We start from the raw sequence: 14,337 nt of genomic DNA on the forward strand, positions 1-14,337 counted from the left end.
TTTCATGGCTTCATGGTTTTAAACCCAGAGAAAAGGAGTTGTTCCTACTTCTGCAGATGTACATTAGTTCTATGGTATTGTAACAGGAGAGAACCACGACCAAAGAGCTGAATTAATAGAAACATTCTGTATTTGTTTAAGAGAAAACCACGAAAAAATATATATAAATACTCCAATTAGTAGAAAATCATTAAAAATTCTAATATCCTAGTACTCCTGACAAGCATGTGCATGCATAGATGACTTAACTCTAGTCTCAAGGTGAATGGAGAGAGCTGTCTTCCAAACCTTACCAGGCGTTTACTGTACAACAGTGCTGTGCTGCTCCCACTGGAAACTGCCCATTTGGAAAAATTCATGACGTGTTCCAGCTGTTTAGAGAGACCTGCCACTTCCTGTTGTTGCTGCAGAAGTTTCATCCTATGCTCTTTTGCCAGAGTCTGCAAGTAGAAAAGCAGTTGCAGTCAAAAGGCTCCACTTACAGTTAAAAGACATTAACTTTTGTATTGGTAACTCACAATGATCACGTGCTTTCACTTAGCTCCTCTAAAAAGGATTCCTGCCCCTGATGCAGCTATCAGACAGAAAAGTCAGTTTTTTCTGACTTTTACTGATGCATTTACTCAAGACATCAGGACTTTCTGTGCTGACGACATATTTTTACATATATTTATAAATTTATGTATATGAGTGCCTCTCTACATACACACACTTTTCAAGACACAATTGGAGATAATATTTTTCCAGGTACCCATTCTAGACAATTCTCTTATGTGATTTACTACTGGATTACTGAATTTATGACAAGTTCTGATAGAACACTTTTCATGCATGATGCACAGAATTATTAATTGCAACTGCATGGAGAAAGAAACTGGCCGCCCCTCAAAAACCAAACTTTCCTCCACCAAAAAACCCACTTGCTCAAGTAGCTTGTATAGGACATCTCTCCACTTTGGAATCATGAGAGGACATGCAGAGGGGACTAATGCTAGAAATTTACTTCAATGTGAATACATAGCAAAAATATTAAGACTGAAATTTTTCTTTCGTATGATAGAAATGAAATTACCTCCAACTGATGCAGCAGAGCTTTTCCCTTTTTATTTATTTCTACCATCAGTGTAAATATGGCAACTTTAATATCCTGTTCCACTTGCTTTTGATTCTGATTCACTTCAAGAATTCTGTAAGTAGATAGTATAGAAAATAATGTTCTTTAGTTCATAAACCCATCCTCTAAACCATAATAAAAAAAAACCTGTTGCTTAGAGTACAATACTTGGTCATATACAAACAATTAATGTATTAATATATAATATATATATATATATATATATATATATATAATATATAGTCAGGAAAATTACTGGGAGAAACAGAACGAGTAAGACTGACCTCTGATAAAATTAATTAATTGGTGGCAAACTCTAATACCATAACTCTGACATCTGTCACTGATAAAAATTAAATGCTCATTGTAATTAAAAATCTCCATTTTCAGAACTCCTCCACTTTTCTGGAATGGTCCATGCCAATCAAAACTGCTTAAGACTAATTTCTATCTAAGGTAGAAAGGCACTAATTTAGCCATTTCAACAACAGTGCTCAAATTCATACCAGCAAAGCTTAATGTTATATTGGGGAAACCTCTACTGCAAAGATGAAGGAAGGGTTCAAGTCACACTTGGCATCCCTGACTGTGCTCAATCTCCCTGGGTACTGCTGCCCCTGGACTCTGCTGAAGGAGCAGCCACAAAGGCTTGCTGCAGATTGCATTTTACAGATTTATTTTTCTCCTAGGTTTGTAGTACGCAGTGAATAGAGCCCCAAGCATAAACCTAACACATGATTCTTCAAATACATGTCACAAACATAATGAAAACATGAGTCATAACCTTTCACTTTGTAAGAGGAGTCTACACAAAGGAAACTAATCTGCTGATGGGGGAAAGCATTTAACATTGTCTCCTACAGTCTTTATTGCTTAAGTTGTTTTGTTGCACCCAAGCAAGTGCTGCCCATTAAGTCCACAGGCTGAGCAGAAGAATTACCTAATGCAACCAAGCATACTGAACAGGCAACAGTCACTACAGTGAACTTTAGAATTCCTCTTTCTGGAGAATAAAAGGAGAGAGATATAAACACTAATTTAACCATTTCAAGAAGCTACAGTATATGTCAAGTTGCCTTCTGTCAGTTTTAACTTCATAATCTGATACAAACCTGTCTTGGATCTGTTTCCCTGTATATTTTATGTACTTAGTCTTCTCCATCAATTTGGTGATTAGTGTCTCAATGATAACTTTCTGGTTCTGAAAAGCTTCTTCTATAAACTGGTACCTGTAGTAAAAAGCAGTGAGGATTGATACATGGAAAAGGTGTGATATACTTGCTAAAAAGAAGAGTGACTTACAAAATAATACTTCTTTAATTAGAAGAATCCAAGCTTTAACTGTCATCATGGAAGTGTATGTCAGCAAATGCTTATATATTTCATTTATAGTATATTTAATTTTATAGTCCATTTCCTGTCTTACTGGGGAAAGAATTTATGATTTTCATAAACACAAAAGGATATTGTGTGACCATAGCCCAATTTTAGCAAAAGAAAAATTAATGTTTTGAGGTAATCATCACTTTGAATGTTAAAATGCAGGTAAACTATTACTCCATGAAAAACAAGGATGCAGAAATAAAGAGATTGCTGAGTTGGTAGCAGTTGGCAACTTTTTAAATCAAGGAACCAAAATCTCTAACAATCTGAGGGAAAAAGAGGTGGCACATTATAAAAGGGATATCAATCCTAAGAAAAGAAGAATAAAAGAGGAAGACTGCAACTCTGCAAGAGCAATATTCAGCCTGTTCCAAGGAGCAACAGCAGCCAATACTTCTCCACCTACTGACATTCACCTAGTCAGGCAAGTAAGCTCTTTGGGTGGTTGCATCAGGTAGAACAAGCATATTAATATTTAACCAGAGTGCATCTGTCCAAAACACTACTGTATGAGTTAACCAGCAAGATTTTTGCCTTGTACTCAGAAGTTGAGCATAATTCTACTTTTCAGCTTCAATGACAAGTTAGAGATGACTAAAAGAATAGCAGTACAAAGATTTGAGTTCTATAGCATTGTCAAAGCACAGCATTAGCCAAATTGTAGGTTACCTCTTCCCTTGAAAGGGCTCTTCACAGAAAAAAAAATCCTATTTGCTCCATTCTGAAACTGTTTGGTAATGTTATTATATAATATTGTTGAAGGACAAACGGTGAAATTACACATAAGTGTACAGTTGCATAACACAGCCCCTGTGCTTTCTAAGGACTCTCTGAAGAGCTGCATAGCAACAAATTTTAACTAAATAACTTGACCATAACAAAGGTCTCGTGCTTAAATCACCAGATTAACAACTGGAAGAACTAGGTTTTATTCTAGATGCAACACACACTCATCAGTCACATTCTTTGGGATACAATCTCTGGCTTTTTGTGAGTTTCATGCCTGAGTAGCAAATCTTAGTTTGCACTTTTTCTACCTGACTGTGTTCCATACATCTAGAACTACAATCTACTTCAGGCTACCTTCCTGTGAGATGGATAAAACATCCACTTTGCTTTGATACCTGTGCTCTTTGTGCTCTAGTAACTGACAGTCTCTGCAGGTCAACTTGTCACAGGTTTCACAATACAACTTCAGCTGCTCCTTTTTGTGGTAAGGGCAGAACACTGGTCGCTGACTGGTCACACCAACTGCCTCTGTTGAATAAAGGAAGATGTTAGTACAGCCTACTCAACTTGTTCAAGTGTACAAGTGTGTATGAGGTCACTCAGACTGTAACAGCCATAAGATCAAACTGCAATGTCTCACTTTTATTGCTTAAGCATGGAGCTAGCACCCTCTCTAATGGAAAATGTCTAAAGTCTATTTTAACATTGTCTCTTCTAGCCCCACAAAACTATTTACAAAACAAGTAGTCAGTAATGTTGTGGCTGCAAAAGGCATTGCACAACCAGCAAGCTCCTTTTTTAAATGGAGATGATGATGTTTTTGACTTAATTTGTGCCCTGTCTTGTTTCTCAGCTGACTTGGGTGAAAGGGGTTTGAGGATATCAAGACATGGACATTCAAAGCGTAGAACATACAGAATGTGATAACCAGGTCCTTTCAGGACCCCATTATTAAAGGGTGAGAGGTGCCACTTCTTTTCCTAGTGAGCAAATATCAAAGGGTGCAAGAAACACCACCAGATAATAGAAATGAAATCTGTTTCTTTGAACAATTAAACTGACAAAGCCTGATTTCCTAGGAGTCAGGCTGGACACTGACTTCATGAGGATTATACAGCCTGTAATGAAAACTGGCTTCACACTGCAGCCCACCCTTCGCTGCAGATCGATAAGGTCTCTTTTTCATACCCATTCATTTGCTAATTTTCAAGAAATCTGGAAGAACTTACTTTCAGATTTGTATGCTTCAGTCAAAATTCTTTCCAACTCACCTACAAACTGCCTCCCAAAGAGGCCTGAGTGTACTGAGATGATTCCTACCACTAAGTCATGTTCTACCTAACAGTCCATCAGACATTTCTACCCACTTTTGTCCTCTCTTGAAAGTACACTCAGTACTCACTTTTGATTAACCATGTGTGAAATGCAGAATACAGTGCTTATCTTCAAAGCATCATGAGCAACAGATTACCTCATAATACTAGATAGGATGAAATGAAAATAAATATCTGTTCTAATACATATTTTTAAAATACCATGAAACAATTGCTAAAAATCAAATAAATATTTATATATTTACAAGAAAAATCATGCAAGTCCAATGGACATGCTAGAACCACTATAATGTTTATTATTCTCCTACAATGACCCTAAAAGACAAGACACAGTGGGGAAAAAACTGAAACAAAAGAAGTTCTCAATGAATAGAAATACAACCTTTTCTACCACAGACTAGTCAAGATTTCTCAGAGAGGCTGTACTGTACACCACATCCACCACTGTTGCTTCCCAAGGCCCAGATGGATAAAGCTCTTAGCAACTAGAACTCAGAACTGAAGGCTTGAAGCAGGAGGCTGGACTAGATGATCTCCTGAGGTCCCTTCTAACTTGAATTATCCTAGATCCTACTGTGGAAAAATGACCCAATTCATAATATACTTCCCTAACATTTCTAAAGCAAAAGATTTCAAGCTCAAAATATACTTAGCTAAAACATTAATTTTATCAGAATGGTGAAAAAACCATAATCTATTAGTGCTCCTTTTCCTGCTGTATACAATAATAAAGCTCATGGTAAAACTCATGTTTAATTTGTTAGACCTCTAGTAAAACTACAGAAGCCAAATGCCTAAGGTATTTTCTGCAGCTGTTCTCTGAAGTCTAGACAATAATTTGCCATCAATGCATGTGAAAGATAAAATCCATGTGTATTTACTGGTTTAAAGCAAGTGAAATAAAAAAAATAAATAAAAATAATCTGTACCACTATTCAGCTTATCTGAGACAAAAAACTGGCAGAAAACCAGCTTTCCAAGTTACCACTTTTTTAAAGAAGTGTGTTGGTCCAGTATAATTTTCCAATGCAGAAATAAATTCATTATGAAATTGTGAATATGTTACCTGGAGATACTTCCTCTTTCTGTCTCACAGTATGATCCTTTGTGAATTTAACCCTCTGGTGAGCTCTGATGCACGTCTTGCACAACCACTCTACACATTCCACACAAAACCCATGAGCTTCTGCATTGTCTTCACAGCTTGTGCAGACCTGACAAGAGGAAGAAAAGGTAGCTGTCAAAATAAGTTTGGAATATACACACAGGTTATTTTTCATACACCATCAGTGCAGTTCCATAGTTTTCTAAAAAAAGTGAAACGAGAACGGAAAACTGCCTGAGGTACAGGAACATTATAAATAACAGCACAGAAATAATTGAATGTGACTTTTCAAAGAAACAGGTCATTTTGTAAGTGTTACCCTAAAATCTTTGCCTGACATGATAAAAGTCAGACCACTAGTTTCTGCCATTCCCTGCACAGTTAGAAGCCAAAAAATGTTTAGTGTATACAAGATGCTGTTGTGAAATATTTTCTAATGACAGAACATGACCAACACTGCTCTGATTTTAGAAGCCTCTCTCAGTTCACCCAGCAGTTTTAATTCCAGCTTCCAGTCACCTGCTTGGTTTCAGGAAGCACACACAGTCCTGAGCAGCAAGGTTCCTCTCAAGAATCTTAGGATCACCTCTTAAAAACTGTATTCCAGTTAAGTTTGTCAAAAAAGCTACCCCAGAACAGATTTGCAACCAATGCATAAGAACTTTCAAACTGTGGCCTGTTAACCCCTGGGGCTCTGTGGACTGTACCAAACAGACCTAGGGAGAATTAAAAAAAAAAAACCCACCCTAAGGGAAAACAAACATGTCAGCAGACCAAAATCTCTCTACACAGAGTAAATACATACACAAGACAAAATTGCTACATTAGCACAATCTGAACAGCAGGGTGAGGACTTTGAATAATGGACAACTCCATTTCACACGTTCATAATTATAATTTCATTTTTACCCTTCTTTCACAATTCCTTTGCAGTCCTACCTTCAGTGGGGTTTTGGTAGTAAAAAATGGTGACCATGCTTATGCAGATCCTTGTTTAAGGTAACTACTACCCATTTCCAGCAATGCTTAGCACTACTGCAAACCAAAGGCTTGAGGTGTCTTAAAGATTGCTACATCCTACAGATCACAGTGACATACTTCTGCTCACCGAAGCAGCAAGGACAAAATTTTAGGTTTTAGTTTTGTTTTCAGTTTGATTTAAAAAAACCCAACCAAATGACTTCCGCACCCACACAAGGTAAATATAGATTAAGTTAAAGAGGAAGGAAATATTTCTAACTTGTGCAGATAAAAAATATATACACAGAACTAAGTTCCAGTTTCCCCTTCAGGAAAGAAAGGAAAATTAGCACAAAACTTGCCTTAGGCCAGATAGCAAGTTACTGAGAGAACTGGAATTTGAACATGGGTTCCAGATTCCCCAATGCTGTGCTTATTCTTCTGGATCATGTAACCTCTCAAAGCAAGGATTTTCTGAGAAATGAAGTTACAACACAAGGGCTGTTGATGACCCCTCTTGTTGTCACTTGTAGTTTGAAGCACTGTTTTTTCATTAAAGGTGATCTGCAAAGGAGAAAAAATTTGGCTTGGGCCCCTTTTTCTGTTTCTTTACAAAAACGAGGCCTGAAAGTTTTCTTTTTCAAAATAATCTCAAAATTTTAACTTCTCCTTGGTTTTTCTTTTTCTTCCCCTTCTTCTCCTAACAGAAAAAATATTCATATTCCTATCCAGACCAGTATACTAGGGAGAAATGCCAAAGAAAGGACATAATAAAAAAGTCTAGAAAATGGAATTGAAGCAATAAAAGGAAGTGAACTGCAATCAGGAAACTGAAAATTTTTGCTTTCTGTCTTGATTTCAGCTGGGATAGAGAGGGGGTTTTCTTTAGTAGCTGGGCACAGTGCTGTGGTTTCCGATGTAGTACAAAAATAACATTGACAGACAGCAACACCAGCACATCAGTTTATTAAGCAGTGCTTATACAAACCTAAGGGCTTTTCAGCTTTCCATGCTTTCTGCCAGTCAGCACATGCACAAGGGGAGAGTGTGGCCAGGACAGCTAACCTGCACTTCCCATGGGGATATTCCATACCACAGAACATCATGCCCAGCATAAAAACTGTGGGGAGCTGGGTGGGAGGCACCAATCTCTGCTCAGGGACAGGCTGGGCATCCATCAGTGGGTGGTGAGCAAATTTATTTGGCATCACTTGTTTGACTTGGGCTTTATTCCTCCCTCCCTCTCTCTCTCTTGTTATTCTTATATTATTTAATATTACTTTGTTTCATTTATTAAACTGTTCTTAGCTCAACCTACAGTTTTACCTTTTTCCCCCCCCTGATTTTCCTAGCTCTCCCACTGGAAGTGGGGTGGGTGGGAGGGAGGGACAAAGTAAACTGAAAGGGGGAAGTAAAAAAGGCTGCATGGTGCTTGGTTACTAGCTGGGGCTAAAGCATAACACTTATTAACCCTTAAATTCCATGACATTTTGAAAAACAAAAAAATATAACAGTATTCTTAATTCTTGAGGAAAAAACCATCTCCCTCTTTTCTCTCTAGCCAGTTGTCTCTTCCTTTTTGTGCCAGTGCAACCCTCTGCAAGACTGAAATGCAAACCAAGATTACACCATTGTAGCCCAAGGCTCAGTTACATCAGCAATGCTGACTGGAGAGTGAACTGAATAGTCAGGACAAGAAAGTTTTCACATCAGTCTTGTTGCCAAAGAGGTGTGATTGTGGTGTGTCCCAAATATCCAGACATGTCTTTTAAAGTCAGAGTGCAGAGTAACGTACTGGATTTTTGGCTCTCTGGTGTAAAAGAAACCAGCAGTAAAAATGAAATAAGCAGAGAAAAAGAACAGAAATTTTTTCCAGGCATTCTCTAAGTAGTCAAAGAAGCAAAACAAAGATAAAAATAGGCAGGAACTAAATTAAAAGCAAAATCAACTAACCAAACTCCTCACAACAGCCTTTCCAGATCACCTTTAGCAAAATCAGGCAGACGAACATGCCAGGTAAGTTCAAAGAATTTTTGAAGGTATTAATTCTCCCTAGATTCCAAGAACTTAATCTATTTTCCCTTTTCAGTATGCCTTAGTTGGGTTTTTTCAACTGCTTTGACCTGCTGTATGTGGAATGAGATGAAAATCGTGATTCAGTAACCAATCATCAGGTGCTGCCAAATGAATCAAAACTCTTCCTCTGTAGTATCAAAAATATATATCCCACCTTTACACTCTTCAAATCCACCAAGTGGACACGAGACAGACTTCTTCCTAAAGCTTTCATAGACACCATAACTCAAGCTGTCAAAACAGCAATACCTTCTAGGTAGCATCAGATTTGCTCCTATCCACTTCTGATTTGAAATATGTATTTTCAGATATAGTTTGGATTTTGCTAGAATTCCTAGTTATCAGAGTATGCCATACAGCCAAAGTACAAAAAAGTATAATTACAGCAAATATTTCTTATGCCCTTACAAACCCTAAAACCCATTTAATTCTTATTTTTGTGACCCACACAAGCAGTGTTTCAGTGACTGCAAAGAAAACTCTCACTAGTTAACATATATGTTTTTATTCTGGTCAGACAGACATTTATTTTTAATTTTCTAGTAATTACACTTAATTCAGTTAAAAGTTCTAGTATTTATAACCCCGGGAAATGTTCATTCAGCCTTCAGTCAAATTTAATGAAAGAAGAAATTACTCAGCATGTTGCAGGTAAGTACTATTTTAAGTAAATACACAAGCTTTTATGGCAGAAAAAACACATTTACTTGCAAGAGTTGAGGTAATAGACCTGTCTTCTCCGCTACTGCAGTGAGTAACCACTCTTCCAATTAAACACACTTTGAGCATTAAAGAGATTAAGTAATCAAGCAAAGGTTTCAAAGGAAGAGAGCAAAGTATGAATATGAATATTCAGTGAACTCCAAACTTCACCAATGTAAATTAGATGCAATGCTTTCCTCCACTGGATGTAAACCTCACTAAGTGTTATGTAATTATCCCTCAGCACATACAAAATCACCAAAGACAGCGATTATATGTAATTCTAAATATGACCCATGTACTGTCAGCTCAAAATGCATGACATTTGATCAGCATGTCCTTCTTACCCACCATGCCATCAATATCCACATCTCTTCAAAGCATACAAGAGCATATTGTGACTCTTCCTGAGTCTATTAACCACCTTCATAAACCACTGGCTTTCAAAGATGTTTTGGTCACAGGTACAGCTTTTATAAGCTGTTTAATCATAATAGTTCTTCTTTGGAAAAACACACAGTGGGTCCTCTGGCACCATACAAACTTAAAGAAACTTACTGTTCTAAATTCTCCTCATTAATCACCTCGTTATGGCAGTCAGACTTGCTTTCCTAATATCTGGTGGATCTACTATCAGATCTAAGCTGATACCTTGCTTTGTTACTACATTCCCATGATCTCACATAAAACCCAGCTGTTCTTCATTCCTAATACACTATTTTAAACTCCAGCCAGAGACTGGTAAAGATACAGAAAGTCATTCTTACTATCAAAACTATTTTTACACACATTCTGTTTTGGACACAGAAGCTATGAGAACTAGAACCTAGACTAAAATGCACTAGAGGCTCAGTAGGCTGCACCAACACCCATGTTTCACTAAGGTCTTCTCTCTTGCATCAACCTCACATTTCTCATTTTTATTTTCATGGCTTTGCATACACCATGTTCTTCTGGTAAAGTCCCTAAATTTCCCGCACTTGTCTACCCTTTAGTCTTATTCAAATCTAGCACTTGCTTCAGCTAAATCTCTTAAGTCTGAAGCCCCTTTGTGCTCAGTCTTGCAAATAAAGTATAATTAATTTTTATTATCAAACTTCTCTTTAGAAGCTGATAATTTTATCAAGTCTTTCAATAAATCACAGTGGGAAAAAAAATAGAAAGCATCTGCTCTTTTAAAGTATTTATGTCCTACCTGCCCACAACCTACAACGATTACTTTCAGGAAGATCTCAACTGCGTTTCCTGTGAGTTTCTTTTTTTTCCCTGAAGTTTCCTATGCTAATAGCCAGCACAAAGCCTTTAATGTTACCCAGGAAAGCTCTTGTGGAACACATACTAGGGAGTTGCACACTTTCTTCATGCTCACTTCTCGTGCTCCTGAAGTTTTCAGCAGTAATTGCTAGAAAGCACAGCTATGCCTGTGCTTTCTGAACTGCCCAAATCAGGCTCAGGTAAGATAAACATGATTATAGACAGATGGACAGCACTTTCATGGTTCCAGTTATTCTTCTATTTCCACAATGCCAGGCTGCATGATATGCCATTCACTCCTGCAGTTTTAATTCAATATGCTAAAAAATTGCTTTAGCATTAGTACCATTTTGAATCTGAAACAATTAAACATTTAATTTGCAAGAGGCCTTTTGCAGTCTGTGGTGGATTGAAACAAAGCAGCCCTTCCTGACAATACACATATAAGGCTAATCATAGATATGGACCAGTGGTTCTAAGCCACAACAATATCTGCACAAAATGCATGCCTTGCTTCCAATTCTAGTTTCTTAATTGCTCAAATAAAGCTGCAAAACTATCAAAGACAAATTAACTATCTCAATAGAAAAATCCTGTAAAATAGCCACAGTTTTAGATATAATTTGGATGATCTCTGATGCAATATTTCCTGCAAGTGTGAGTATCTTTTCTACTTTAATTTCTCTGATATGTTGCCTATGCTAATGAAAAATTTTCTTTCTTTTCTCTTTGCTCCTTCAAAGGCAAAGCAAGACAGGCTGATTAGAAGGCTGTATCATCCTTAAACTTCATAATATTCCCCCCTGGACAGTACACTAATCAGTTTAACTATTATTGAGTTGACTTTGCTCTTCCACAACAGGGAAGTTTACAGAACAGTGTAGCTTTTTTCTTATGTCAAGGTACAAAGGAATGTACAAAAAGCTTCATTATCATACCAAAATAAATCTATTCAAAGAGAACTGCACATCATTAATTTCCAAGAGCTAAAGGTACACACTCCCATAGCAGGCATCTAACAAAACATCTAGCTCCATTTCTTAGAAAAAAGTCAGCAAAAAAGCACATGAATGTCCTGTTCTGCTGGTCAGCAAAGTCTGCTGGTCTGCATTCAACTGCTACAGCAAGTGTGCTGAGTTCAGCCAAAGACCTTAGCTGAAGAACAGTCCCACTTTCAAAGTGCAAACCTGCTGGTTTGTGTCAGGGAGAGGGAGAAACAAATACGGAATGGAAGAGTAAGACTGAAGTCTAGAAGGAATCTTAAGGAAACACAAATGCTTCCAAACAACCTCCCTGACATCTGCTCACACCACTCAATGAATGGAATTCTCTGTTTAACTTTCACAGGAAGCAAAAAGATATTGAGGGGGAAGAGGGGGTGATCAGTGACTTCACCAAAAAAAAAAAAAAAGGTTACTACTCCCAAGGAAAAAAAAATTGCACTTCTATCACCACTCTGCAAAGCAGTATCTTTGAGGACTTGTTATGTAACCAGGCAGAGGCTATGGGACAGTCCCACCCTCTCAAAAAACCCCCCACATTTAGGACTGCTTCTGCTTAACGTTGCTTGTTATCTTGCTTCTCTTCCTAATCTTAAAATCGCTATAAAAGTTATGATCAAATTTTCAACAAGGACTACTCGTTTGGTCAATCTTACTGGTACATTATTAAGAGATTGTGTAAATCTCACAACCATCTGCAAAACTGTTTCCTGTAATTCCCAGGGGACAAACAAAACAAACAAACCAACATTTCCCCTTGCCAAATCCAAAAAAAGCCAAGTTCAAACAGTCCTACATTGCAAGAACACAGCTTGTACTTCCAGCAACTCACAACTCAATTTCAGTTTCTGATAAGGTCTACCACTTCTCAGAAATCCAGTTTTAAAATTCCTTAAAATCTGAATAGTTCAATGACTTGCAAGACACAAGTTCTCTTCCTCAGAGATGAGGACACCAGTTATGCCTTCAACAGTCAATTGGTATCATGAACCTGACTGGGTCCTGACATCTGCTCCTGAGATGTGGCTGTTCACACACCTAAGGACAGATTCCAGCTAAGCCTTGAAACGAGCAGAATGCAAAATAAAGGAGCTCTAAGACACTGCCCCTGAAGCAAACAGCTCAAGAGCTAAGAATACAGTCCTATCTAAAATGGGAAAGTGATAAAGAGGAATTTTCAAAATAAAAGGGAATCATCATCCAAATATTAGGGCATGAGCTGGAATGCAGGCCACATCCATATCAGAACCATACCGTACTGTTCTTATGAAGAATGCAGCAACATACAGAGAGACTGAATTATTTGCAGTAAGTTCCTGGAGTTTAATAAAAAGTTCAGGAGTAAAGAGTTGCATGAGATACTCCCTTACTAGCTAAAAATGAATACCTGCAATATTTTGCTAACAGAGATTGTTCAATTATGATCCTACACAGATGTGACTATTAATTTGGCGTAGCTTCCACACTAGCTAGTACTTGCCTCCTGAAAAAAACATCACGAGGGAAAAAAACCCCCAATATTAATATTCTTCCACATAAGCAACTTTTATAAGATGGCTATTACTTGACTGCAAAAGAAAGGCAAGGCAGTCTACATAAGGAAAACAAACAAGAAACCCCTACAATATACCACCCTCCCCAGTTAGCATTTTGAGCCTCTTCATGGCAACAGGACTCCAGCTATTTAATCCCATGTTTTGTCAGTAATGTGATAAAGTCCATTTAGATCTCCTGGTGTAGTGTTATTCAAGTCTCTGCTTCAAAGAGTGCTTCAAGTACCCTGTTCAAAGTACAGAAATTCCCATTCTAATGCCTATTCCTTACTTTTATCTTTTGCTATTAAGATGCAAGTTTATATCAACAATTAAAAATAGTTTAGGGAAAAATAACCACCTTCTTCACATGCATTTTCATACATTTTAACTGATTTTCCAGAGGAGCTACCTCATGTGTCTAAGTACTTGAAGCTCTGTCTGCATATGAAGAACAAAAAGGCCACACAGCAAGAAGCCAAGGACACACACACACATCCAAAAGGTGTTAACTTGATTATATATTAATGCACTTACCTGATTTGATTTCTCTACAGTGCTACTGGGAACCTCTGTGGTATCCTTCACAAAAAAGTTATCTATGATGTGTCTCTCTGCACATTCCTGACCACAAATGGGACAGCGGATAACACCGACTGGTGGGGGAAAAAAAATATCTCATTATGCTTGCACAAACTAACATATATTAAACAACTTCAAAGACAACTTGCAAGGATAAATATTTTTAAAGGACGTTTTAATACTTTTCTGTCAATAAGATGTGAACAAGAAAAAGCAAATTCTCATTTATCACTGAAGTAACATTTACCTGTTCTTTCCTGATGACATATTCTACCACCCAAGGTCAAACACTTTCTTGTTTGAATGCCATAAGGAATTTGCCTTAATCTTATAAAAATAAAAAAATAATTATTTTACTATGAAGGGAATGCATTCCCATTGACAATTTGTTGTTATAGAACGGATTAAAGTAAACACTTATTAGTGTGGAATATTAATAAGTGACACTGAGTGGCATTACACACACGCCAGCAGTGTGACGTGAATGACCTTCATTCATGTCATAGGAGAACACAAATGCAGTACATTCAAAATTAATGAGGCAAATTGTAGAGAGGATGAATGG

The 14,337-nt window shown here is 37.4% G+C and overlaps 1 protein-coding gene across 3 annotated transcripts in view; it reads right to left on the reverse strand.

Moving 5' to 3' along the window:
* The window catches only part of TRIM24 (tripartite motif containing 24), a 57,689-nt gene that overhangs the window by 18,934 nt on the left and 24,418 nt on the right, over nucleotides 1–14,337 (reverse strand). For all 3 annotated transcript variants that reach the window (XM_062491857.1, XM_062491856.1, XM_062491855.1), the window contains 6 exons: nucleotides 13,728–13,846; nucleotides 5,627–5,774; nucleotides 3,622–3,754; nucleotides 2,227–2,343; nucleotides 1,073–1,187; nucleotides 294–440 (listed from right to left, as the gene is read on the reverse strand). In XM_062491857.1, the coding sequence (XP_062347841.1) occupies nucleotides 294–440; nucleotides 1,073–1,187; nucleotides 2,227–2,343; nucleotides 3,622–3,754; nucleotides 5,627–5,774; nucleotides 13,728–13,846 (779 nt within the window). The remainder of the gene's footprint in view (nucleotides 1–293; nucleotides 441–1,072; nucleotides 1,188–2,226; nucleotides 2,344–3,621; nucleotides 3,755–5,626; nucleotides 5,775–13,727; nucleotides 13,847–14,337) is intronic.

Source organism: Cinclus cinclus, chromosome 4 (genome assembly GCF_963662255.1).
Source record: "Cinclus cinclus chromosome 4, bCinCin1.1, whole genome shotgun sequence".
NCBI classification, from domain to species: Eukaryota; Metazoa; Chordata; class Aves; order Passeriformes; family Cinclidae; genus Cinclus; species Cinclus cinclus.